We start from the raw sequence: 26,016 nt of genomic DNA, 5'->3' as shown, positions 1-26,016 counted from the left end.
AAAAATTACAAAAATTACGAAAATGACAAAAAAATTACAAAAATAACAAAAAATACAAAAATTACAAAAATTACAAAAATTACAAAAATTACAAAAGTTACAAAAATTATAATAATTACAAAAATGACAAAAAATACAAAAATTACAGAAATTACAAAAATTACAAAAATTACAAAAATAACAAAAATTACAAAAATTACAAAAATTACAAAAATTACTCAAATTACAAAAATTACAAAGATTACAAAAATTACAAAAATTACAAAAATTACAAAAATTACAAAAATTACAAAAATTACAAAAATTACAAAAATTAAAAAATTACAAAATTTAAAAAAATTACAAAAATTACAAAATTACAAAAATTACAAAAATTACAAAACGTACAAAAATTACAAAACGTACAAAAATTACAAAAATTACAAAAATTCCAAAAATTACAAAAATTACAAAAATTACAAAAATTACAAAAATTACAAAAATTACAAAAACTACAAAAATTACAAAAATTACAAAAATTCCAAAAATTACAAAAATTACAAAAATTACAAAAATTACAAAAATTACAAAAATTACAAAAATTTCAAAAATTACAAAAATTACAAAAATTACTAAAATAACAAAAATTACAAAAATTACAAAAATTACAAAAATTACAAAAATTTCAAAAATTACAAAAATTACAAAAATAACAAAAATAACAAAAATTACAAAAATAACAAAAATTACAAAAATTACAAAAATTACAAAAATTACAAAAATTACAAAAATTACATAAATTACAAAAATTACAAAAATTACAAAAATTACAGAAATTACAAAAATGACAAAAATAACAAAAATTACAAAAATTACAAAAATGACAAAAATTACAAAAATTACAAAAATTACAAAAATTACGAAAATGACAAAAAATACTAAAATTACCAAAATTACAAAAATTACAAAAATTACAAAAATTACGAAAATTACAAAAGTTACAAAAGTTACAAAAATTATAAAAATTACAAAAATGACAAAAATTACAAAAATTACAAAAATTACAAAAATTACAGAAATTACAAAAATTACAAAAATAACAAAAATTACAAAATTTACAAAAATTACAAAAATTACAAAAATTACAAAAATTACAAAAATTACAAAAATTACAAAAATTACAAAAATTACATAAATAACATAAATTACAAAAATTACAAAAATTACAAAAATTACTAAAATTACAAAAATGACAAAAATTACAAAAATTACATAAATTACAAAAATTTCAAAAATTACAAAAATTACAAAAATTACAAAAATTACAAAAATTACAAAAATTACAAAAATTACAAAAATTACAAAAATTACAAAAATTACAAAAATTACAAACCGTACAAAAATTACAAAAATTACAAAAATTCCAAAAATTACAAAAATTAAAAAAATTACAAAAATTACAAAAATTACAAAAATTACAAAAATTACAAAAATTACAAAAATTACAAAAATTACAAAAATTACAAAAATTACAAAAATTACAAAAATTACAAAAATTACAAAAATTACAAAAATGACAAAAATGACAAAAATGACAAAAATGACAAAAATGACAAAAATGACAAAAATGACAAAAATGACAAAAATGACAAAAATGACAAAAATGACAAAAATGACAAAAATGACAAAAATGACAAAAATGACAAAAATGACAAAAATGACAAAAATGACAAAAATGACAAAAATGACAAAAATGACAAAAATGACAAAAATGACAAAAATGACAAAAATGACAAAATGACAAAAATGACAAAAATGACAAAAATGACAAAAATGACAAAAATGACAAAAATGACAAAAATGACAAAAATGACAAAAATGACAAAAATGACAAAAATGACAAAAATGACAAAAATGACAAAAATGACAAAAATGACAAAAATTACAAAAATGACAAAAATGACAAAATGACAAAAATGACAAAAATGACAAAAATGACAAAAATGACAAAAATGACAAAAATGACAAAAATGACAAAAATGACAAAAATGACAAAAATGACAAAAATGACAAAAATGACAAAAATGACAAAAATGACAAAAATGACAAAAATGACAAAAATGACAAAAATGACAAAAATGACAAAAATGACAAAAATGACAAAAATGACAAAAATGACAAAAATGACAAAAATGACAAAAATGACAAAAATGACAAAAATGACAAAAATGACAAAAATGACAAAAATGACAAAAATGACAAAAATGACAAAAATGACAAAAATGACAAAAATGACAAAAATGACAAAAATGACAAAAATGACATAAATGACAAAAATGACAAAAATGACAAAAATGACAAAAATGACAAAAATGACAAAAATGACAAAAATGACAAAAATGACAAAAATGACAAAAATGACAGAAATGACAAAAATGACAGAAATGACAAAAATGACAAAAATGACAAAAAATGACAAAAATGACATAAAGAAAAAATAAAATGTGACTTATATTTTCAAATTATTCAAATTGCTTAGTATTGAAATATAAACAAATTTGAAATATTACAAAGCTTACAAAAAAATAAACTTGAATTAAATGCATTGATCAAATTTTAAATACGTTGAAAATTCAAATATTTATTTATTACACTTATTTGATTTATTTTATTTTAGATAAAAAAAATTTTTAATCGATGATCAACTTCCTCGAATTTAAGAAGTTTCCATACGTAATTTTCTTGTCTGGATTATTTAATAATTTGGAGCAAATTTGGAAGGCATTTCAAACCAAAAGGAGTTTTTTTTAATTTTGAACATTTATTAAATCGATTTACAGTCTACAAAAATCGAATTACAATTTTTGATTAAAACGACTTAAATAATTATGTAATTTACCTTTATTGAAAAATAGTTTAGCCTTATTTTTCAACAATTATTCATTAGTAACGGTGATTTTTCTGATTGAATCGCGCAAATAAAAATTAATACAAAACAGTATTTTATTTTTGGTTTCTGTATTTTTAAATTATTCATAGGTTTTTTAAAACTGGCTTTTGAAGAACTTCAAAACCAAATGAAAACTAAAGATAAATCAAAATTAGCAAACTATTCCGTCTCGGGTAGCATTTTTTTTTCAAAATCAGTTTATAAATCATCAAAACTGACCATTCTGTTCCTGTGCTATTTAGGAGAAAAACTCTAATAGTTTGTTATAATACTGTGTCGCCACTTCTTATATTTTGTTTTTATATTTTTTTGAATTTCTGTAACTTTTCAGGATGTAATCCTTTTGTATTTATGAATCTAAAAAAAATCAATTTATCTGAAACCTTGGAAGGCTCAAATTTAAGAAGTGTCCACAATGCTGCGATCTTCACTGTACGTTTGAAATATTTCCATTGGAGGTTGAAATGTTTCGTAGTGTCTCGATTCAACACTAGGTAGCGCACAAATCCATCTGTGCTTACTAGCGGACTCTGCTGGTGAATAGGCAAAGCTGTGAAAAAATGTTGCGTGATGTCGCGCAACATGCAATTTTGTTGCAACACTTGACAGTGTAGCACCTAACTTGTTTCATCGGATTTGCTGCATCGTTTAATTTATTTGAAGGATTCCTATTAGAAGGACTGACTACAAATAGGCAGGCAACTAATAAAACGCTTAAGGGGGGGGGTAGGGTCTAACGGGTATAAAAAAACACCATTTTCACGATTTTTTTCTAGAGCTATCGTTTAAACAAATGTATTCAAATTTTTTGCATTATACAAAGCATTGTTAAAAGAACATTTAGTAATTTTTTCGTAGAAAAATATTGAAAAATGAGCCGGTGATGGAGCATTTTCGAGGATGCCGTTTAGAAAACAGGATTTGCGGTGGACTCTGTATCTCAGCACAGAATCATCTGAAGTCAAAAAATCAGAGCAAAATATTTTTAATAGATGTTTTTCTGGACCCCAACGTTTTTATTTAACTAAAAAATATTTTTTTGAAATTTTTGTGGCTGTTTCAAGTAAAAACTACGATTTTTCACTTAAAAATCCGCCATTTTTCACCTGTAAAATCTCCCCAAAGTAAAAAAAATCAAAAAAGAAAAACGTTGGGGTCTGGTATTTTATATGTAGAAAATATGTTCCAAATTTGAAAAGAATCGGATAAGTAGTTTTCAAATGACGATGTCCACGGACTTTAAAAATGTGCTTTCGAGAAAAACGCGTTTGAAGTTTCTGCTCTTGCTTTCTTGCAGTATTAGATAGGAGGAGATAAAGGCCTATAACTTCTTCAGTTTTGCTTCAATTGTCTTGAAAATTTGACACAACATTCTTGAAATGTTTTACAATAAGAAAACCAAAAAATAAAAAAATCGATTTTTTGAAAGTGTTAGACCCTACCCCCCCCTTAAGGATTCAGAAAAATATAGATATTAGAATGAAGTTTATCATTTCTGTCTACATACTGGGAACGAAAAAAAGTACCACAACGTGTTTTGCTTGTAAATATATGAATGATTGGAATTCGTCAAAATCTCCTCCTACAATTCAACGGATAAATCAAGCATAAGTTTACATTTGTGGATTAAGCAATTGATGTTGAGGACCAAAAATATGAAAAAATTGAGCGAAATAAGAATAGTAACACTTGAGTTTAACTACAAAAATCAATATTTTTTCTTGAAATTTTCTGTGGAAAAGTTATTAATAGTGCTTCTACAACCCGTTTCAACAGATAACTGTATTCTGAGGCGCTTTCTAGTATACCAAAGGTTTTAAAGGGGGTTTTAAGAGATTTTTCTCTACCAGGAGTTCGACTGTTGAGCTAAATATAATACATTATTAAATAGCTCAATTTCTTCGATATTTGATAAATCAAAAGACAATTCTGTTTGGCTATGGAATGTCTTGTAATTTAACCAATAATTTTCTTGAACACAAAATGTAAACCGAGCTATCCAAATTTTTAAGCACTTATCAACGAAATGAACGAATATTTAGGCAAGTAGATATGTACCTCTACTTAAAATTGGGGCTCGCCAGTAAGAAACGATTAATGATCATCCATGTTCCAATTTCTCTCATCAGAAACTAAGATGAAATTTCATCTCAGACAGAAGAAAGCATCTTATCACGAACTAGCTGCTATCGGAATAGCAATTTGTCACTCGGCTTTACCGAAGAGCCTGTCCAATGTTTAGGAGAGATTGCTCTCAAAACAAACTCGAAATGAAAAAAACCCAAAACAAGCAGCTTATTTTCGACCAACGTAAGCAGAGCACCAGCAGCAGCACCAGAGAGATGAAACCATCAAGATGTTGGAGGAAAAATCTTGGCTCACGACATCATTTGGACAACAACACCTCACGCCCGGCCGAAAAGTGTCAGATTGGACACTTGTTCAGATGGGAGGCTTCCGATTTCAGGGAATATTTACACCACGACAAACGATCCCTATAGTTGACGCCTCGTCGTTGTTGGAAGATATAACTATTTGTACTTTGGACTTGGGCTTCGAAAGTTTCGAGGGGAGATGTTTTTCGAAGAAATTGACCGGTCCAAGGATATCGGATTTCGCGGCCAAGAACAACAGATGCTCTCGAGCACCCCTTTAGAGTTGACCTTGCTTCATGAATTTTTTGTTCTTATTTTTTTTCGATTAGGTATAGTCGTTTGACCAACTTTCCCCCTTATTCTGCGCCGCGCGTGAGGTGACGATAGACGAATCACCCTAGTCACTCGATTTCAGTAGTCGCTTTAGGTGAGAAACGTCTTTTAGAATGAACTTTTTGAATTCTTATCCTAATCTAGTAGTCAGCTGGGCATGGATCTCTGTCACATCGGCTTCGGGAATAAGGTGACAAGACTCACTTGACTCCGACTCGACTCGACTATCGTCACCTCACGCGCGGCGCAGAATAAGGGGGTTTATCGCATTCACGACTATACAACAACGTTGCAGTAACGGAGATCTGTGTTCGATGTTTACTCTTGGGCTCGAATTTTTGCCAATTGAGCTATATTATAAGCCTTTAAGATTGCTGATCGCCAGATTTGAATTTATATTTTATTACCTATTTCTTGAAGAAGTATTACGGCCTGTTACAAAAATAAATTTTTAAAGAAAAATATAACAAAATATTTCTATTTATCTAAGAAGTTCATAAATATAGCAAATCTAATTTGTTTATTTGAGGACGATGGCGTACACATTACTAGCATAAAAAAAGATTTTTAAGAAAACTGAAGAATTCAGTAAAATGCTCGATTATTTTCATAAAAACTACGTCATCGTTCTAGAAATCTGACAAGAACTTTGATCGTCAAGGAAAAGTTTTTGACCTTTTTTTTTCTAATACTCCAGAACCACACTGCCGTGATATGCCGAAGTTATGTACATCCATATTTCGTTTTCGCTAAAAAAATACGTTTTCTCTTTTTTCTCTAAATTTTTTTAGCCTTTTGTTTTAAAACCCGGATTGGAGCTCTTCTCACAAACGTACCGATTTATGTCAAAAGATATTTTATATTTTCGTCTGATTCTCTGGACCATTTCCATACTGCTAAAAGCAGCGCCGAAGACAAGACTTGACAGTTCATATCGGCCCAAATTTGGTTTGAGTTCGGTCAGTTTTTCTTGGTCGGGATGAAAAACTATTGACGCGACGCGCCGTCTAGTTTCGCAACGTTCCACCGCGGTTTCAATCATAGAAGCAAGTTTTCCAAAATTTCGTTTTTTGCTTAAAATTCTTCCTTAATAAGTGTATCTTTTAGAAATACTTTGATTGGTGGAAAATTATCATTTGGTTTATTAGATGAAATTAATCTTACAGCGATTTCAATGTGCTCTACTTTTAAAAGGCACTACAAAAATAATCATGTTTTTCGAAATAGCTTCTTTGTTAAAACGGTCCAGGTAATTTTTTAACTTTTGAACTTGATCCGTAAGTTTAGAATGTTTAGATTTGAAACCAGATACTTCTGTTTCTTGTGCATTATTACGGGATTTTAAATCCTCGAAGTCTGTCTGAATTTTGTCAAATTTCGAAGATAAAAACTCATGTGACGCCTCTACTGCAGAAGTAACTGATCTCATATCAATTTTAATAGAATTCATTTCATTGGAAACAACATTGTGAACAGTTTTTTCTATTTTTCTTGTTTATGATTTCTATAACTGTTTCATGATTTTTTACGCATCGATATAATTTTGGCAGAAATGCACGCGCAATTCGGATCGCAAAAGAATTGTTGTGCCTTCATTTTTCGACCTGCACTGCCAACATAGCCAACATACATTACATAGTCAGTTATAAGAGGAAACACATCTTACCTGTCGGCCACTTAGGAGCCATTCAAATATTACGTAACGCATTTAGGGGGGGGGGGGGGTTAGCCGTTTGTTACGGTCAGTGGATTCTAGATAGAAAATCTGAAACGAATGTGTTACGTAGGGGGCGGGGGGGGGGTTGAAAATGATCGAAAATTGCGTTACGTAATATTTGAACGGCCCCTTATGGGATTCGATCCCAAAAGTTTTCTTGTCGATACGCTTTGTCAAAAATTTAAATTCATTTGTTTTTGTCCTTTGATCTAGGCACCACCATCAACATTTTTTGAATGTTAGTTTGAATGATAGAAAAGGTGATTGGAAAAAAATACAGATCCCGTTCGTTTCTGGCAACACGCCCGAACATTATGCTTTGGCAAAATCGAGGGTTTCTTATAAACTATTTTTTCCCCTAATACAACAAAATACCGTTATTGTCTTTATTAACGTAATTTTTAGGTAACCTTAGACCATTTTTGAATGTTTGTATTTTTAATATCATGATTTTGATGCATTTAGCACTTTTCTTGTTTTGTTTATAATATTTGTTGTTTTTCGTCATTTTATGTGTTTTGTTAGTATTTAATTTTTGATTGAATGAAATTATTAGCATTTTTATCATTTTTGATTACTTGATGGCTTAAAAAAAACTGTATTTGTATTCTTTTACCAATTAAGAACGTTAAAACGTTTTTATGATTCTTTGTATAAATCATTTTATTAGATATGTCTTAATTATTATATCTAAATTGGTTCCACAAAAACATGTACAAAAATCTGATGTTGCCAAAATCGAATGTTGCCAAAAATGAACGGGGTCTGTATTTGCAAAGCAAAAAACCTTTCAAACGATGGAAGCTAAAATGAACGAATTTTTAATGCTGACCATTTATAACCCTTTCCTTCCTATGGTTGCAAAGGTGATTCACTAGTTTTTGCTTGGGAGATCAAAAACTGCGCAAAAGTGGGATTTTTTTTCAACTCTAATAGAAGTCGTTATTTGATGTTCAATTGTTTCACAAGTGTTCATAACTATCCTAAAATAAAAATACTAACGTGCTTGTGTAAGCAAAATCAAATATTTGCTTAAATTTCCCCTCAAACATATAGGGGTTAGGGGATAGAGATTTTTCCAATTAAAATTTTCAGTTAAACAAATGAATTTGCCGGAATAACGAAATATTACTTGATACCAAAATGTGTTTAAAAATAAGTGTTGACGAAAATGTCAGAAAATTGGTTCGCCTCCTTTGGAACTAAGTCCTACATCACTCTTGGCCTAAGACATCTCATCTTACAACACTGTATGACGTTTATGAATTGAATAATTATTGATTTCTTTAGTGATTTTAAATTTTTTAAAAACATGCGATTTTCACCCTCCTTATAAAATGGGGTAACTTGCAACAAACTTTGTTTTTAATGAAAAATCTTATGAACACGTATGAAAATTTATAGTTTTTAATATATTTGCGATGACTTTAAGACGAATACGTATGAAAACACCAATTGCAGTAATTTTTTGGTCTGTAAAAACTAATTTTCACTTTTTTTCTGAAAATAGGGATGCTGCATACATTTAGGGGCTAACTAATACTACGAAAAAATCTACAAGCTGCAATTATTAAAAATAAATGCTTCAATTTTCAATGTTTACAAACGCGTGATGCAAAACATTCATATTCCAGCACATGGAATCGAGATTTATAAGGTGTCTCTTTGATTAGTATTTTGTTGCATATTACCCCAGACACCTAACTGAATTATATAAAATATTTATTTAAAAAAATGAGTGATTGTTCGAAAAATATTTTTAATCCAACAGTGTTGGTATAGCATGAGGAAACCAGTAAAAAGTTTGTAGGTAATATCATCAAGCCAATCCGTCATTCTGGGTAAAGTTTTTTACGCCATCAAAAATGTTAAAATTTGTTCATTAATTGCTCGATTTTTCCAATTTTATATGAAAACTAGCTGACCCTGTGTGCTTTGCTACACCTTTCAAAATCAAATGATATTTTCAAAAATTAATCAAATTTTTTATTGTTTTATTGGCATAATTTTAAATGAAATTATAACATAACCGCAACCGCTATAAAATGAGAGCTACAGCTGGAGTTTCAAATTGCAACACAAAGATAACTTAAACTAATATTCTGAATCTTGCTGTATACATTCGTGTATACAGCTCTCCCCTGTCCTTCCCTTCACCCCCTGCTTAATGGAGGTCGTGATCTTTAATAATCATACCCATTTTTTCCGTTCCCAAAAATTCTCTTATATCAAATATAGTTCCATTGGTTGATAAGTTTTTAAGCCTTACAACAAAATGTATATGGAGCTTCCTCCTTTCTTCCCCTCTCTACACTGTAAAGCGTAAAGGTCTATAACAATCGTAGAAACGTATCTCGTAATCAAGTACCTTCCCATGCCATATTTGTCTTCATTTGATGGCATCGTTAGCATGCTAACAAAATTGTATTGGGCTTACCTCCCTCCTTCTATGAACCTACTCACTGAAAGGAGGATGGTGTGTCAGATAATCATAGTATCATACCAAAATGATTTTCCATGTTAAGTTTTGTCCATTTCTCGGATTTTGTAAAAAAAAATTAAATGTAAGCTTCCTCTTCCCTTCCTATATTCCCAATTCCATCATCCTACTGCAAGAAAGGAATTGTTTTACATAGAAAAAGTATTTTTCGTACTCAAATAGTTTTTGATGCCAAATTTGGTTTCATTTGTTCGATTAATTCTCGAGTTATGCAAAAAAAAAAATGTATGGAAGCCCCTCTTTACCCCTGTATATCTTTCCACTGAAAAAAGGAGGGGCTTCAATTTATGATAGAAACATTTCTCGTATCCAAATACCCTAGCATACCAAATTTGGTTCAATTTGCTGGATCAGCTGTCCAGTTATACTGAAAATTGTAAGGGAGACCTCCTCTCCCCCTTTTCATACAGCTTTTTGAAGGAGCGAGGGATACCAAATATTCATAGAAGCATTTCTCGTACTCAAATATCGTTCTATGCCGAATTTGGTTCCATTTGCTCTTGTAGTTCTTGAGTTATGCAATAAAAATTTTGTGAAAATCCTCTCTCTCTTTCCTTTCTCCCCACTGGAAGAAGAAAGGGGTCGCAAACAATCATTGGAACATGCCAAATTCGGTTCCATTTGCTTGATTCGTTTTTGAATTATGTAAAAAATTAAAAAAGGGCCCCTCACTCCTTTTTATCTCCCTACTGGAAAGAGGGAGGGGTCTCAAATAATGATAGAAATATTTTTCGTATCCAAATACCTTCCCATGCCAAATTTGATTCCATTTGCTTTATTAGTTTTTGAGTTATGTATAAAATATGAAAGAGGCCCCCTCCCCATTTCAACTGCAAAGAGGGAGGGATCTAAAACAATCATTGAAATATTGCTCGTATCAAAATACCTTCCCATGCCAAATTTGGTTCCGATATCTTGATTAGTTTTCGAGTTATATGAAAAATTGTAAAGTAGGAAATATTGATTTCAAATTATTAAACAAGACTGCTTTAAACTTATTTTTCAAGCTAATTTCTAGTTCAGAATAAGGAACGTCATTTTGAATGATACTTATGACTTACCAGAAACAGTATTGATTGAAACTGTGATTCTGATTTATTTTAAATCGTATTAGTAAAATTTATTTATTATTCAAGGTCATGAGTAGAAAAACGGTTTTAGAATTCCATTTGTCACTGCCCGTGGCGAAGAGGATACCCTTCAAATCTTCTAAGTTAACGGTCATGAGATCGAAACCCGGTAACGACATACATAGTACACTTTCTGTAGGTTGGTGGTTTAAGCATTCGTCAGATGCTAGCCATCATATCCTTGAAAGTTGTATGCTCAGAGTTAAGTAAAAGGAATCTTTTCGAGGAAACATCAAGTTTCATTGAGATACTATAAATATGTGTTTGTGTTCGTTTAAAAAGAAATCCTTATTCATTGTGCAGTTTTGGTATTGTGATTATTTTTAGCTAAATTGAAGTTTCGAATATTTGGAAATATGTTATTTTAATATTGAAATGGCATGTGAGTCTCGAAAATCAAATTGTAATTGAAATGCAAACCAAATTTAAACGATTGCAAAACAGCTTTTCATTTCTATTTTTAAAAATGTTTCGTACCGAAAATCTAAAATTCCAAATTGGATATCCAATCCAGAAAATGAAAACAGAACATCAATCAAGATTTTGATAATATGAAACCAGAACTTTACGAATGAGTTAAGTCTCCTTCAAAATGTAATGTTAAGGAACGAGTTTCTATCAAAAAGCAAGAAAATTTTGAAAAACTGAAGCAGAATTCAGAATTTGTAATTCATGTTCGAGGTTTTGAAATTGTGGGAGTGAGCCTATGTGCAATGATCAACGATGAAATACTTCAGACAGCGCACGTACCGCGTGATCATACTAAGCAAGGATCATAATTTTTCGAAAATTGTTTTTCTTGTTTTATCGACTTTTAAGTTTTTCTTGGCTGCAGCTTTGACTACTGCTTTTCAAACGGTTTCCTTTTTCCATCAGATGGATGATTAGTATTCAAGATATTGAGAAAACCAAAAAATAAGTTTTTTTTGCTGCGAGCTCGAAAAAATTGAGGGCCCTCCCAAACGAAACCTGATCGATATTTGCGATCTACGGCCCGAATAATAAATTGACACCTTGGCGCGATTGCAGCAAATCGCGATTTAATTATGACTCAATTAGTTGCCATATGATCCGATTTTAATTTTCCCCCGCATTTCTGGGTAAATGATAAAACTCACCCAATAAAAAATAACCGGTGCGAAGGACAGACAGACAGTCAGCAGTACAAAGTGGCTCGTTTTGCAGTTTGATCGGGATAACGTTTCAGGTTAACGCCAAACAAGTTGGGTCCGCGGCAATTAAAGCTCATTTGCGTAAGATTCCAAATTAAGATATCTGCTTGCTTCAGCGAAGGAGTAGAACTGTGAGCTGAAAAAATATCGATTACAATAAAGATTCATTAATCAAAAAACTATCTTCTTTCGACTTTCTTTCTTTGGCACCAAACGGACTGGGATGGAATCGAAAGTCGTGCAGCTCTCGAAAGATCGATTTCGCAAGGTCTTTTCAGCTATATTTGTTTATGCTCGCTCATCATCCTACTTCTTCCTTCGCCCTTCTTTACTGATCTTCGATGGCGGGGGCGCTGATCATCATCAACAAACCCGCGGGTGAAATCACCACACCTTTTTTCTCCGATTGCCGAATACGGAAAAATAACCGTAGCCCTAAACATAACCAATTTTGGGGGGTTTCCATCTGATTATGATGATAACCTCCCGAACATGAAACAAGATGCAGCTAATTTTCTAGCGCGGTTGCTAATGATTGAACAACTCTCACTTGGTATTCTTGGAAGTCGACCCGACCCTTTTCGGGTCATTAAAATGTGTATCAATGACCGCGACAAGTTGAATGATTGTCACTTCTGTTCGATGCAATGTTGCTCTTATAAGGTTATTTACAGTTCATCGGCATTAAGTTAGATTATGAATTAAGTGTACAACCTTTTCAAAAATAGAAAAAAAAACTTTTTCTTAGTAGTTTAGATATCAATGAGTTATAATTATACTCATAAATAGTGTTCATATTAGACTGCCCCAAATGACCCGACTTTTGAAAAAGTTATGCGCTGCAGGCTAATATTGATCCTAGGCTTAGTACAAGATTCCACGCCAAATTTGAGCCAGATTGGACCACGGGAAAGGGTCGCTCAACGAGTCTGAAGTTTGTATAGGATTTTGAGACATTTTGTTCGGAAGGAACATGAAAACCCATTTTTTTATCGAGAACTTTGGTCTCCCTAGGCCGATTTCTTTTGAAAACGGGTTTTCTTAAAGCTTAATCTATGACAAATATTTCATCCGAAAATTGCATTTCGATTAAAGTTGACATAAAAAAGTTACAAGCCTTCAAAAATGGGCTGACATTTTTAAGGAGGATATTCACCACTAGTTCGACCACCCTGACCGGAACACTCAATTTGAAATGTATGCCATTTCATTAAATCATGACCGATTTAGATTGTTTTTGTACGTAAGATTGTGAAATCTCAGATTTTTTAAATATTTTGTTGTATGGTTTTCTTTGATTGACAATTTTTCGGTGATTTATTTAGGACGAAATTAAAACTGCTGTTTTTTTACGTTTCGGCCTGCTGAGCTTCAGCCATCTTCAGAAAAAAAAAACTTGTTTTGCCGTGTGTTTCCCTAACAGCCGTCTCTCAATATTTTTAAGGATGATCAAAACCAAACAACAATATTTGGTTGTGGATAATATTCACGTGACCATTCGGGGAGTAGTTCAGGTGAAACTTTAGGGAAGAATTAAATTACTAGAGCCCCATTTCTTGTTTTCATCATATTTTCAAATGAAAATTACTCCCCAAAACCCCGTTTTCGCTTAAAATTGCGCATAAGCTAAGTGTGATGATTTAAAACAAGTTTTTTCTTAATTGCATAGCCACAGGGGCTAAGGAACATGACTTTTTCGGGTTGTGATGCATGCCACACTTCAACCATTTTTTCCTTAATTTGGAAACGTTTTAGATCGACTCATGGCTACATTTCTTTATGATTCTTTTTGAAATTGTTTAACATATAACTGGAATAACTCAACTTATACGAAAAATAAACATTGTACATATTTGTACGCCTTTAGACGAGGTTTATGTTTCGTCTCTTCTACCTATCATAGGATTTTTTTTTAATCACTCCAGAATGGTCGTATCAATCAAGACCATAAGATCGAAAAACACATGAACCAAGGATTTCTAATGTTTCATAATTTTAATTTCTTTTAGTTCTTTTTACAGCTTTTATTCGTTTCTAAGATTTTCCTAGCGATAGCGATTTGTTGAATCAAGAATAATGGTTTAATCGTTTCAATCAACAGAAAAGTTGATTGAAAAAAGTATTTTATTCGGGTAAGAGTATATTGTGCTGATGTTTGAAATTGCTGATTTGATAAATTTATTACGTTTAAATGAATCTCTAAATCTGCTACCGAGCATGCTTCGAAATTTAAAAAAAATCTAAGTTAATTGTGAAAAAATTTAAACAAGAATTATAAATAAATGTAGCCTTGAGTCAGTCTAAAATATTTCTAAATTAAAGAAAAAATGGTTGAAGTGTGGCATGCTTTACAACCGAAACAGTACTGACAGTTATTTTTTTTAGCCCTTGTGATTATGCAATTAAGAATAAACGATGAAGTTTTTAGCTTAGCAAAAGTTTTTTTTAAATCATCACGCTTAGCTTATGCGCATTTTTCAGCGAAAACGGGGTTCTGGAGTGTAATTTTCACTTCATGTGATGAACACAAGAAATGGGGCTCAAGTAATTCAATTCTCCCCTAAAGTTTCGCCTGGACTTCTCCTCGAACTATCACTTCATCTGTGCCGTCACGTGAATATTATCCACAACCACAACCAAATATTTGAAAAATCTGAGATTTAACGATCATACGCAACAAATAAATCTAAATCGGTCATGAATTGAGTGTTGTGCCAAATGTGCCTTTTGTGCCAAAGTACGTAAACTTTACAATCCTTTCTTCAAAATTTATCCGGTATGATTTAAACCAGGGGTCAGCAACCTTTTGCAGCAACGGGCCACTTTTAATTTGAATTTTATTCGGGGGGCCGCATTAGCATAAAATTTAGGTAATAATAGTTTTCTTAAAATTAAGTAATTACGAACAACTACAACAACAAAAACTATAAAAGGATAAATACAACGAATTCATGTACTTGCATCAATTTTTTTTTTCAAATTTTAAGTGACTAAACCAGCCAAAATGGAATAGGTGGATCACTAAATCTTGATCATTTTGTTTTATTAATTTAAATGTTTTAATTTATTTGAAATGTTTTGCGAAAATTCTTTCTCTACAAAAAGGAAACATTATTTGCTTCCATTTTATTTATTGGAAACGAAAAAATTTGAAAGCCTTTCTATGGTTCGTAAAAAGATTTGAACCGCTTTCTGAGAAAACCTCGTTTTTGTTCAAACCGATGCGATGGTATTTTTTGTCATCACTTCCATTTTAATGTTTTATGGAGCTTAACCATAGCGATTTTGATCTGTGCCCATTTTCGCTTGTGCCCATAATTCATTAAATTTTGTCGTGAAGCTTCAATTTTTTTTTCTAAAAACAGTGATTTTTTTTATTTTAATTTCCGTATGAAATCATTGCAGATTTGTCAATCTTACATTCATGATTCTAGAAAATTTTAACAGATTTCATAAATTTAATTAGTTTAAATTAGATGCCTCTGGAGTAGGTTTTCTAATGCTTGATCATGAAAATCTTATGACTTTGGTAATGTGGATTGCAAATTTTGAAGTAAAATAACTCAATTATATCAATGTTTGGCATTATTTGCCAATGAAATTTCTGAAAATTGCATCACATGTATAACACAAGACAAAATAATTCACAGTTTTCCGAGGAGCAAGGAATCACAGAATTGTTTTTGACTTATTTAGAGGCGCTAAATTCGAATATTCGATAATTTCTTTTTCCAGCTCTAGTTTTCACCGCGGTTTCTTTTTACGTCTCGGTGGTCGAGTGGTTAGCGTGGTAAGACGGTAATCGCTGGTCCACTGATGGCATGGGTTCGATTCCCATCTCGGTACTGGGTGTTAAATGTTAATCTTAAGTTGTCCACGCCATTTATTCAGTCTGTAAAGCCTAAATCGGCTAAGACGGTGTTTGTCTTTTTTTCTGTTCTATTCCTCAGACTTTAAATGACGGAAAAAAGAAGTGTTAGAGCGTAAGGTATGATAAGGGAGTTTTTTTTTCTGGACACTCAAGAGCGGATTAGAGTAAATTTGTAATAAATATATTTTATTGTTATTCAGTAGTTTTTCGATTTTATCAAGCTCAATTCACCGTGATAATGCCGAAACCGTGAATTTTACGAAACTTTAAATAAAAGTGGAAAAATGGCAAATGATTTCTGAATGATTTCCAAAAAAACCTGATAAAATTTAATCAATAAAGGGTGATACGGTCAAAATTTGGTCAAGGGAAAACGCGTGTAAATCGGTGAAACCGTTTTTTTTTAAATCAAATAAAATTTCTTTTTCAAGTTTAATTAGTATGAAATTCAGGAAAAATATTCAGTTAGGCTTCCGCTTTTCCAAATCCGAATTGCCGGGCCATACGCTTAACCCCTACCATCAGATTTTATACAGCCACTTTTCCACCTTCTTCGCCGCAGGAAGCCAGTTTGCCTTGAACTGCTGCTCGTCCTTAGCAGTTTTTTTGGTCTACTTTAGGTTCTGCTTGACAATAGCCCAGTATTTCTCAATTGGGCGGAGCTCTGGCGTGTTTGGAGGGTTCTTGTCCTTAGGAACCACCTGCACGTTGTTGGCGGTGTACCACTCCATGACCTTTTTACCGTAATGGCAAGATGCCAAATCCGGCCAAAACAGTACGGAACAACCGTGTTTCTTCAGGAAAGGCAGCGGACCTTTATTCAAACACTCTTTCACGTAAATTTCTTGGTTGACAGTCCCGGAAGCTATGAAAATGCTGCTTTACATTCCACAGGTACAGATGGCTTGCCAAACCAGATATTTCTTCGCGAGCTTTGACAGTTTCATGTACTTGAAAATATCTGCTGCCTTTTCCCTTCCTTTTGCCGTATAAAACTCCTGTCTCGGAAGCTGCTTGTAGTCGGCTTTGACGTAGGTTTCGTCGTCCATTACCACGCAGTCAAACTTCGTCAGCATCGTCGTGTACAGCCTCCGGGATCGCGCTTTGGCCGTCGTATTTTGTTTATCATCGCGATTTGGAGTCACTACCTTCTTGTAAGTCGATAGTCCGGCTCGTTTTCGATGCACGGTTGTAGACGATACACCCAGCTTATTTGCGGCATCTCGGAGAGAGAGGTTAGGGTTTCGCTTGAAACTACCGGCAACTCTCTTTGTCGTCTCAGCTAAAATCGAGCGTTCATTTATCGAGTATTGTAAAAATAGAACAGAAATGAAATCGAAAAACAACTATTCATGTCATTTTTGTCATTTTTGTCATTTTTGTCATTTTTGTCATTTTTGTGTCACTCGTGATCTCATTAGAAAATAGTTTAAGCTACATTGTTATTGAGAGAATAAGTTGAAGTTTTCTTGGAAATACTCCAGCTATACCTAGACTAGTTCAGATAAAGATGTCCATTTTGATGTAGGTACTGAGATTCTTTCCATAGCAATACACAATAAAAAAACAAACTGTGGTTTTAAAACTTTATTTTTAGTCTAGTGATTACAATTGAAGATAGCAGATAAGTCTTATTATATTTAAACTCATATTTTACTTCATATGTGTTGTGATTTTTAGAGATGCAATCTGATATGACTTGCGTGCTACACAGTACTTATACTATTTGACAGTTGATGAATGTTTATGAAGAAACCGGAATAGACGAATTAATTATTGTTGGGCCGGCTGGGTTTCTACAGTCGGTGGTAGAGTTGAAATGCATGGCAAGCTTGGAAAGCCTGGCGGATTTGGAGTTGAATTACCTGAAATCAAAAACTCAGGATCACTTCCACAAACAGCTCCAGCTTCCAATACAAGTTCCGTGGCAGCATTCGAAACAACTTTCAGTGTCGATACGTAGGGCCTGACACATTGTGAAAAAGTTTGAGTTAAACGTTGGGGCTCTTCCGTAAACTGTGCTCGTACTCTATCTTGACACATTTTCACTTCGTTCCCGAGCAATTCCGGTCTTCCGAATTGAGCATAAAGATGATCGAGGTCGTAACCTTGCTCAAGACTATAAAATCCTATTCTGAGAACGTACGTTAAAATAACGCTCTCCCATCCCGGTTGAGTCACAACATTATCTTTGCAGAATTCCAACAACGTGCGAAGTGGTACGTTTTGTATTAGGAGGGCTTCACGCATAAACTTATTCCGGATATCGGCGGTGTTGCGAAGAAACTGCTGGTTGCTGCTTCCACGATTGCCATACACATTTTGATAGCATATGAAAGAGCGATACGCTCGTTCGAGGGCTTGATCTTCCAGCTCATCGACCCGTGAATCTTCAAGGCAGTTTTGGATCTGGCTTTCGGTTTCTTCGTCGAACTGAAAACCGCTTAAAGCGGCGATGAGCAGTCGGCCAATGACCCCTTCTTTCGTATCCCATGCCTGCAAATCGATGAGCACGCAATAAATCAGCTGACTTACCAGCTCATCTGGTTCATTTGGGAAACCATCTTGAATGAAACTTTCGACGGTACTGTTTGATATGTCGAAGTAATTTGCACATTCGAAGAGGGATTCGTCGAACGATCGATAGAACGGTGATCTCCAAAACTGATCCCCGGCAACGGTGTGCAACACGCCTAGCAAAACAATCCACAGCTGCATTATCACTCGGAAAGATGTATCGGTTGTGAATGTTGAAGCTTTCTTTCAATGTGCAATTTATACCCAAGCAGTATAACAGCAACAGATCGAAAGGAAAAGACATAATCCTTTCTCCACGCGAAGGAACGTGACTGTTTCAGCTATTTCACATCCTTAGTGTTTCATTCGTTGCGAGCCGGTAGCAGAAGACAATGTCAATCGTTTTCTCTTAATTAATCATTTATCAAGAAAGTTTGGTTGGAAGTTAAGGGTTTATGCTTTCTTCGAATAATAATATCTTTATTTAACATTTATGGTTAAATTAAGTGCAAATTCTGATCTGATATATAGTGCTTATTTGTTTATGAATTTAGTGGGACAATACAAAAGTACGACTTGCTTTCGGTTCTCAGTAGCCCCCGAAATAATCCACCCATTCTTGATTTCCCAGTTGAGTCGGCCCTGAGACCCAGTTCAGGGGTCTCCTGCTGTTGAGCTTTTTTTCTGGGAGTGTTGGACCGAGGATTGATCGATCTTCAGAGCTGGAGGATCAATCTATGATAGATCGATCTTTTCCTGTGTTAGAAAGGGAGAGCTACTTTCATTAACGTTTCTATTAAGGTTCTCACGATGTATCGAAATCTGCATACAAATACCCAACAAATCAAACACCAATCAAATTGATTCAGGTTCCAGAATTTTAAGCCGCGCGTATCCAGGCCGAGCTATTTTATAAGAAAATATTTGGAATCGTACTTAAAATTTCGTTTTTTTGGCCAAAAAATTAAACATCAGAAAAGATCAATTTTAGTTTGATTTTGCAAATAAGCCGGGAAAATCCGGGCTTTTTCAAGGAAATTCGCGCAACCGGTTCAGGACGGACCATTTCCATATTTAGTATAATGAATATTTGGGCAACAATATGGCCAGCATACATTCTAGATTAACTAGGTAATCTAGATTGAATCTAAATATCTCGGTTCAGCGAGAAAAGGAATTGAAAAGATCGAAAGATCGAATCGAAAATAAACAGATTTAATTGATTATTCCATGCTAAAGAATCGATCCAAAAAATCGGAAATCTGAGTTGAAAAGATCAATCTTCCAACGATCGATCCAACACCGACCAATCCTAAATGGACCAGTTGGTACTAGTTTTTTAAAAACTTCATTTGGATTTCATTTCTTTTCAATGTAAGGACTAAACTGCTTCGATTGGGCTCAAAACTCATCCATGATTTCTTGCAGAATTTTTCAGAAACAATTAGGTACATAAGTTAATTTTGATTTATAGGTTTTTAAGGGAAAATTTAATATTCTGCTCTGAAAAATCAACATCACTTTTGTCTCTTCTGTATAATTTCGCATACTTATGGCTCTTGGGCCTATTTCAAATTCATTAAAGGAAATTTCCCTCAGAACAATTTTATCAAAGACCGTCATTTCGTATCTTTTAAGGTAAAAAGTTATAAGCTGTTAAATAGGGGTATGTCTTTTGGCTTTGAAATGCAATCAATTCAACTGACATCACTGCTAGTGCCTAGCGAAGTATTGCATGACTACTTTTCAAGCAATAGCTCGCTAGGCACCAGTGGTGATGTTGGTAGAATTGATTGTTTTTCAAAGCCAAATGACATACCCCTATTTAACAGCTTATAAGATTTTTTGTTCAATTTTTAAGGGCACTTTCAGTTTTATTAAAACTGTGTGGTTTTGAATTTATTTTTCAATATACATCTTTGTTTAGAGTATTTTTTTTTATACTGACGTACATACATACAACTTGGATTACAACAGGGGTGAGCAACCTTTTGAACCAACAGGCCAGTTTAAATTTGGAATCTTGTCGACGGACCTCACTTAAAATAACTTTTTTTTTAAATAGTATGCAGAGCTTCACGTCATTTTTTATAACTACAAATTTTTGGTAAAAACCAATTTGATAAAGGGAAGATGAAACGAATTCACGTGTTCAAAAATAGAAATATAACACAGCTTTTTAAAAACCCCATATTGAAAAGGTACATCACTAAATCTTTGTCATTTTTAAATTCGCTCAATTTTTAAATAGTACTTCTTGGTGAACATTCGTTCTTACTACATTCTTGTTAAACCGATGATACTTTTCGTCATCACTTCCATTTAGAAATACTCTGGAGCTAACCACAGTGATAACTAAGAGTGTGAAAAATATATATTCGAGTAAATCACCATTTTTTTAGTGTTGGACGTTAAATCGCTAATTGACTTTCTGTGATTTTTTTCCACAATCAAAACTTGTCCTTGTTTAGGCTTTGAGATTGTTTTTCCTACAAACGGTAAAAGCCTCATTTCTTTTTTTTTTGAATTTTAGTTTTGTGTTGGACCATTGCATTGATATGTTGAGCAAGGTTGCCTAAATCATTGAAAATTTCACATATTTTTAAGCAACAACATTCTTGATTCTAGAATTTTGATCCAGATTTTTATAGTTTTTCATCTTACTTAAATATCATTAGGATAGGATTTCTAAAGCTATATTATGACTTTGGAAATTTAGAATGCAAATCATTTTTAAGTGAAATAATTAAATTTTTTGATGTTTGTTATAAATTTTCTAAAATAATGCATCACTGATAATCGTCAAAGAACTTTTGGGTCGAAACACAGAATTTCAGATATCTATGATTTCGATCAAGAACGAATAATTTTAGTCGGTTACTTTGATGCTGTATGACTCATGTTTGATAAAAAAAAAAGTTGATAAAATCGACTTTTAACTTTCAAAAAGCTGACTGGGAGCGATATAGGAATTTTATTGAACGTAATTTAGATGTAAACGTTCCACTGAATTCAATAGAAGGTATTGATATCGCTGTATAAATTTGACAATTTTAAAAATCAACGCTAAAGCCGCTTCAAAACCCAATGTTGAACATAAATTTAACCAACATTTGATCGATGATGATCTTCAGTTTTTGATACGACTAAAAAACATCTCAGCAAACATTTATGAAGGTATAACACGGGAACGACAGAATTATACAAACAAGTATACCAGATAAAAAGATGGTATTAAACTTACCAAAATAGCATATAGCTACAAAAGTGGAGGCGATATATCTACAATGACAAGATTCCATCGATTCGATTTTCCAACAAAAATCAAAATAAACGAAAAAAAAATTTCCTCGATCGAGATGTGAACTCCAGTCCTCCAAGTTCGCAGTCCGGTATATTACCACGATGCCAACTCATCAGTTGATATGGTCTATGCTATAGCTCTATAGGTGAGATTTTCTTTTTACGAACCGGTCAAAGGAAGAGACCGGAGAGAGTGTCAATTGAAGGACCGCCCATTTATCGTTAATCAGTTCTCTCAAATCGTAAATGTCGAATGAGCATATTCCCAACTTTTTGAAGACATATTTACGAATTGACTAAACTGCTATCCGACTCAACTATTTTTGAGCAAAGCTTGTCGTAAATGAATGATAGAAAATCGCTCAATACCAACTTGTTTACGATGGTTATTGAAAATGTCTTAATATTCGATTTGGATTATCATTTCTATTACGTTTTCATGTTAGCTATATTCGTCGACGCCAATATCAACGAACTAGGGATCCTTATTGGAAATTTATTTATTGCGACCTTCAGAAAGAGATCAAACGTCATTTAAATTTTATTCGTAATGAAAATTTAGCAAAAGCAGTGGAGGACATAAAACCCTACTCAAAGCCATTTTGGAAATAAACTAAATTTTGAAAAAACTCCAGAAGCCAATTCCTAATTTGGAAGATGGAGATAAATTTCTTTTAAATAATGCAGAGTAAACTCAAAAATTAGAACAAAAATTTGAGTCTGCTCATGATTTTAATTTCAACGTTGTTATTTAGTCCAATTGATGCTCAAATTTCCCTAGAATTTGATGAGATTCTCTCTAAACAAAATGTATATGAAAGTTCTTGTGAGAAACTTAAATTGATTTTCAAAAAATTTAAAAATTTGAAAACTCCGGGGGAAGATGGGATTTTCTAGATTCTTAGAAAAAAGTTGCCTGCAAGCACTTCAAATTTTTTAAGTTAAAATCTTCAATAAATGTTTTCACTTGGCTTATTTTCCCAATAAATGAAAAAATGCCAAAGTAACTCCAATTTTGAAACCTGGAAAAAGTGCTTCAAGTTATCGACCAATTAGTTTGCTTCCTTCTTTAAGCAAACTATTTGAGAGAGTTATTTTGAATGAAATGATGGTTCACATTAATCAGGATTCTATTTTCCTTGATGAACAATTTGGTTTCGTCATGGACATTCTACTACACATCAATTTTTGAGTGTAACTAATATGATTAACGCTAGCAAATCTGAAGGTTATTCAACTGGTGTTGCTCTTCTTGATATTGAAAAAGCTTTTGACAGTGTTTGGCACAAAGGTTTAGTAGCTTAAATAGCTTGATTTGATTTTCCTGTATATCTCACCAAAATTATTCAAAATTATTTGACTAGCCGAACCTTACAAGTAAGCTATCAAATATCATGCTCTGAAAAGACACCCATTAGAGCTGGTGTCCCTCAGGGTAGTATGCTTGGGCCAATTTTATACAGTATTTTACTTTTATTCTTCCTTATGTACGGGAAGAAAGCCATCCAGAGGATTCAGAACAAGGTTCTGAAAATGATTTTGCGGTTTCCACCTTGGCAGAGCTACGAAGATCTTCATCGTATTGCGGACAATGAACAACAAAATAGTCTCTAACTTCAGAGGCAAATCGATACAGTCATCCATCGCAGAGATTCGTTCTCTCTACAATTAAGTTAGTTTTTAGGATATAGTTAAATCCTAAGTTTTTTCATTTTTTTTTGCTCTACAGGATATTTTCCCGTAAATCATTTCATTTATTACTATTGCAAATTTAAATCAAACAAAGAATGTTTAGAATTTACCGAATCAAAGAGTTGAACTGATCATAATTCATCTGAACGCTTAATTAACGTTATAACATAACTTGAATGTAATGATTCAAAGACTAATAAAGACATATAAAAACAACGGCCAACACCAGGCAGCCAACTGTGCGGCCTCCATCCGGCTTAGGTAGTACACTAGTTTAGATGTCAGATTGGCAAGACGATATAAAAAATGGTGATGTGAGTTCAATTCCTAATAGCCGTAGAAAAGCTACGGCTTTTAGGTTTTATTAAAATTTTCTTTTTCTAGGATGAATTATCCAATAGGATGAAAATTCCATTGAATATTTTTTCTTGTTTTGCTTGAATGTAGTGGCCATGCATTAGTTTACTTGGGAGCTCAAGTTTTTATGCCAGTAGTGCTTCTACAATCATATCATCTTTTGTACAGGAAACTTTTGAGCGCATTTTTGGCACAGAGACTTGCTAAATAGGTATTGGCTTTTGCAACCTCTTCTACGGGTGTAAATCACCTAATGAACTAACTCAAACCTTTAAGAATGGCTAGAGAACCTCTAGTTTTTGTTAGAAACACGTTTTTCCGCATGCGTGTATGATAACCATTTCATTCGACCCACTAGCTGGATATAAAAAGTTCAGCAAAGGAGAACTTCATCATCCACACCGGATTTATCGTTCGAAATGCAGCTGTCGATTTTTTTGCTAGGTGTATTGCACACTGTAACCGCTGACCGGTTCTGGAGATCACCGTTTTACCGATCCTTTGAGGAGTCTCTCTCGGAATGTGCGGACTATTTCAACCTGTCGAGCCTTACTGTTGATCGATACATGCGGGATGGGTTCCCGAATGAGCCAAGCGTAAAAAAGGTGATTCAATGCACCCTAATCGATTTGCAGGCATGGGACTCTCAACTTGGGGTCATCGGTCGACAGCTCATCGGATCTTTGAGTGGTGGCCAGTTCAACGAGCAAAATGAAGAGCGTATCCAATGCTGTCTACGAAATTCACAAGTCGATGACCTGAAGAATCACGTTTTGGAACGGGCTTATCATTCTTTCTTATGCTACTTCAATGTGTATGAATTCTCCGGAAGCAGCAGTCAGCAGTATCTTCGCTACACCGATGACATTCAGAAAAAGTTTATGCGTGAAGCCATTTTAATCCAGAATGTACAAGTGCCATCGTTATTGGAATATTGTAAAGAGAATCCTGTGTCACCACCGGAATGGTCAAACGTTGCCTTTACCTTCTTCATCAGAACTGGGTTCTACAGCCAAGAGAAGGGTTTCAATTTTGAGCATCTCTATGCCCAATTTGGAGCACTGGAATTGCTTGGGGAAGAGATTAAAACGTGTCAGCACAGGGTTGTGTCTCAGTTCTGTGTGGAGCCGCAACGTGCATTCCAGATTTTCGAACAGTGTCTCATTCCTTATGTAACGACGTACGAAATTCTGCATGCAGCTGCCAACGAACTAGTCTCGGAAGCTGGCCTCGTTTGCCCAAATGATTCAAACCCATTAGCCTCAGTGCCGTGTTACAATGGTTATAAACCGAAAATCGATTTTTTGATCGCTGATACAACGCAAGGTACTACGAGGATAACAAGACCAACAACTAGAACAACAAATCGATCAACAACTCGTCGTCGAGTTACAGTCGATCCAGAAAAGCTTACATAAGAGTAATTCTTTTTCTTCCATTTATTTCATTTACCTTGAAATTAAAAAAAAAAACCTTCAATATATGGTTATTTTTTCAAACGGACAGATAAAAATATGATTGCATTAAAATAAAAAATTATTGTGAACTAGAAAATACACATTTGAAAGAAGAGCTAAATCATATTTCGAAAAAAGTTGAGGCTTGCAAGAGGAAATGCAAGAGTACCTACAATGAAAATATTTTGAGCAATACATCTGATTCAAAACTATGGGAAAAGTAAACTCAATACATTCTCGCGGAATGCTTTAACAAAATCATAGAGACAGTAGTTTATTCAGAATATCTCAAAACTACAAGAGTAATCTCTATCTTTAAGTCTGGTGATCAACTCGATGTAAACAATTACCGACCCATTTCAACCTTGAGCGTTTTCAGCCAAATTTTTGAAAAGCTTTCGATAAGAAAAATGAACAGCTTCTTTTAAATGAAAACAACGTTTTTTACCATTAACAATACGGTTTCAAATCTGGATCCAGCACGCTTACTGCAATCTGCGAGCTGATGGATTCTGTAATTCAAGAAATAGACACGAAAAAAAATGTGGGCGGTCTTTTTCTCGACCTTTAAAAAGCCTTTGACACTTTAAACCACGAAGTTTTGTTGAAAAAACTTGAGTGCTATGGCATAAGAGGCTTAGTCAACGACTTAAATAATACACA

At 33.0% G+C, this 26,016-nt stretch overlaps 2 protein-coding genes across 2 annotated transcripts; one reads left to right on the top strand and one right to left on the bottom strand.

The window, feature by feature from the left end:
- Positions 1-17,892: 17,892 nt before the first annotated feature.
- LOC129760082 (uncharacterized) lies at positions 17,893-18,745 on the bottom strand (the record flags this gene model as incomplete). The annotated part of the gene is made up of 1 exon (XM_055757656.1): positions 17,893-18,745. A coding segment is annotated over exon 1 (853 nt), but the record flags the coding sequence as incomplete, so codon positions are not given.
- A 5,570-nt stretch (positions 18,746-24,315) lies between these two features.
- On the top strand, positions 24,316-25,314 carry LOC129760081 (uncharacterized). Its single transcript, XM_055757655.1, has one exon. It carries the CDS (start codon positions 24,316-24,318, stop codon positions 25,312-25,314), a length of 999 nt encoding a protein of 332 aa, XP_055613630.1.
- The last annotated feature ends 702 nt before the right edge of the window (positions 25,315-26,016 follow it).

Source organism: Uranotaenia lowii, unplaced genomic scaffold, assembly GCF_029784155.1.
Source record: "Uranotaenia lowii strain MFRU-FL unplaced genomic scaffold, ASM2978415v1 HiC_scaffold_406, whole genome shotgun sequence".
In the NCBI taxonomy this organism is placed as follows: domain Eukaryota; kingdom Metazoa; phylum Arthropoda; class Insecta; order Diptera; family Culicidae; genus Uranotaenia; species Uranotaenia lowii.
This window is presented reverse-complemented; position numbering and strand designations above follow the sequence as displayed.

What these genes read in the sequence shown, in the direction of transcription:
- LOC129760081 (XM_055757655.1), top strand. Translation starts at nt 24,316, where the DNA reads ATGCAGCTGTCGATTTTTTTGCTAGGTGTATTGCACACTGTAACCGCT.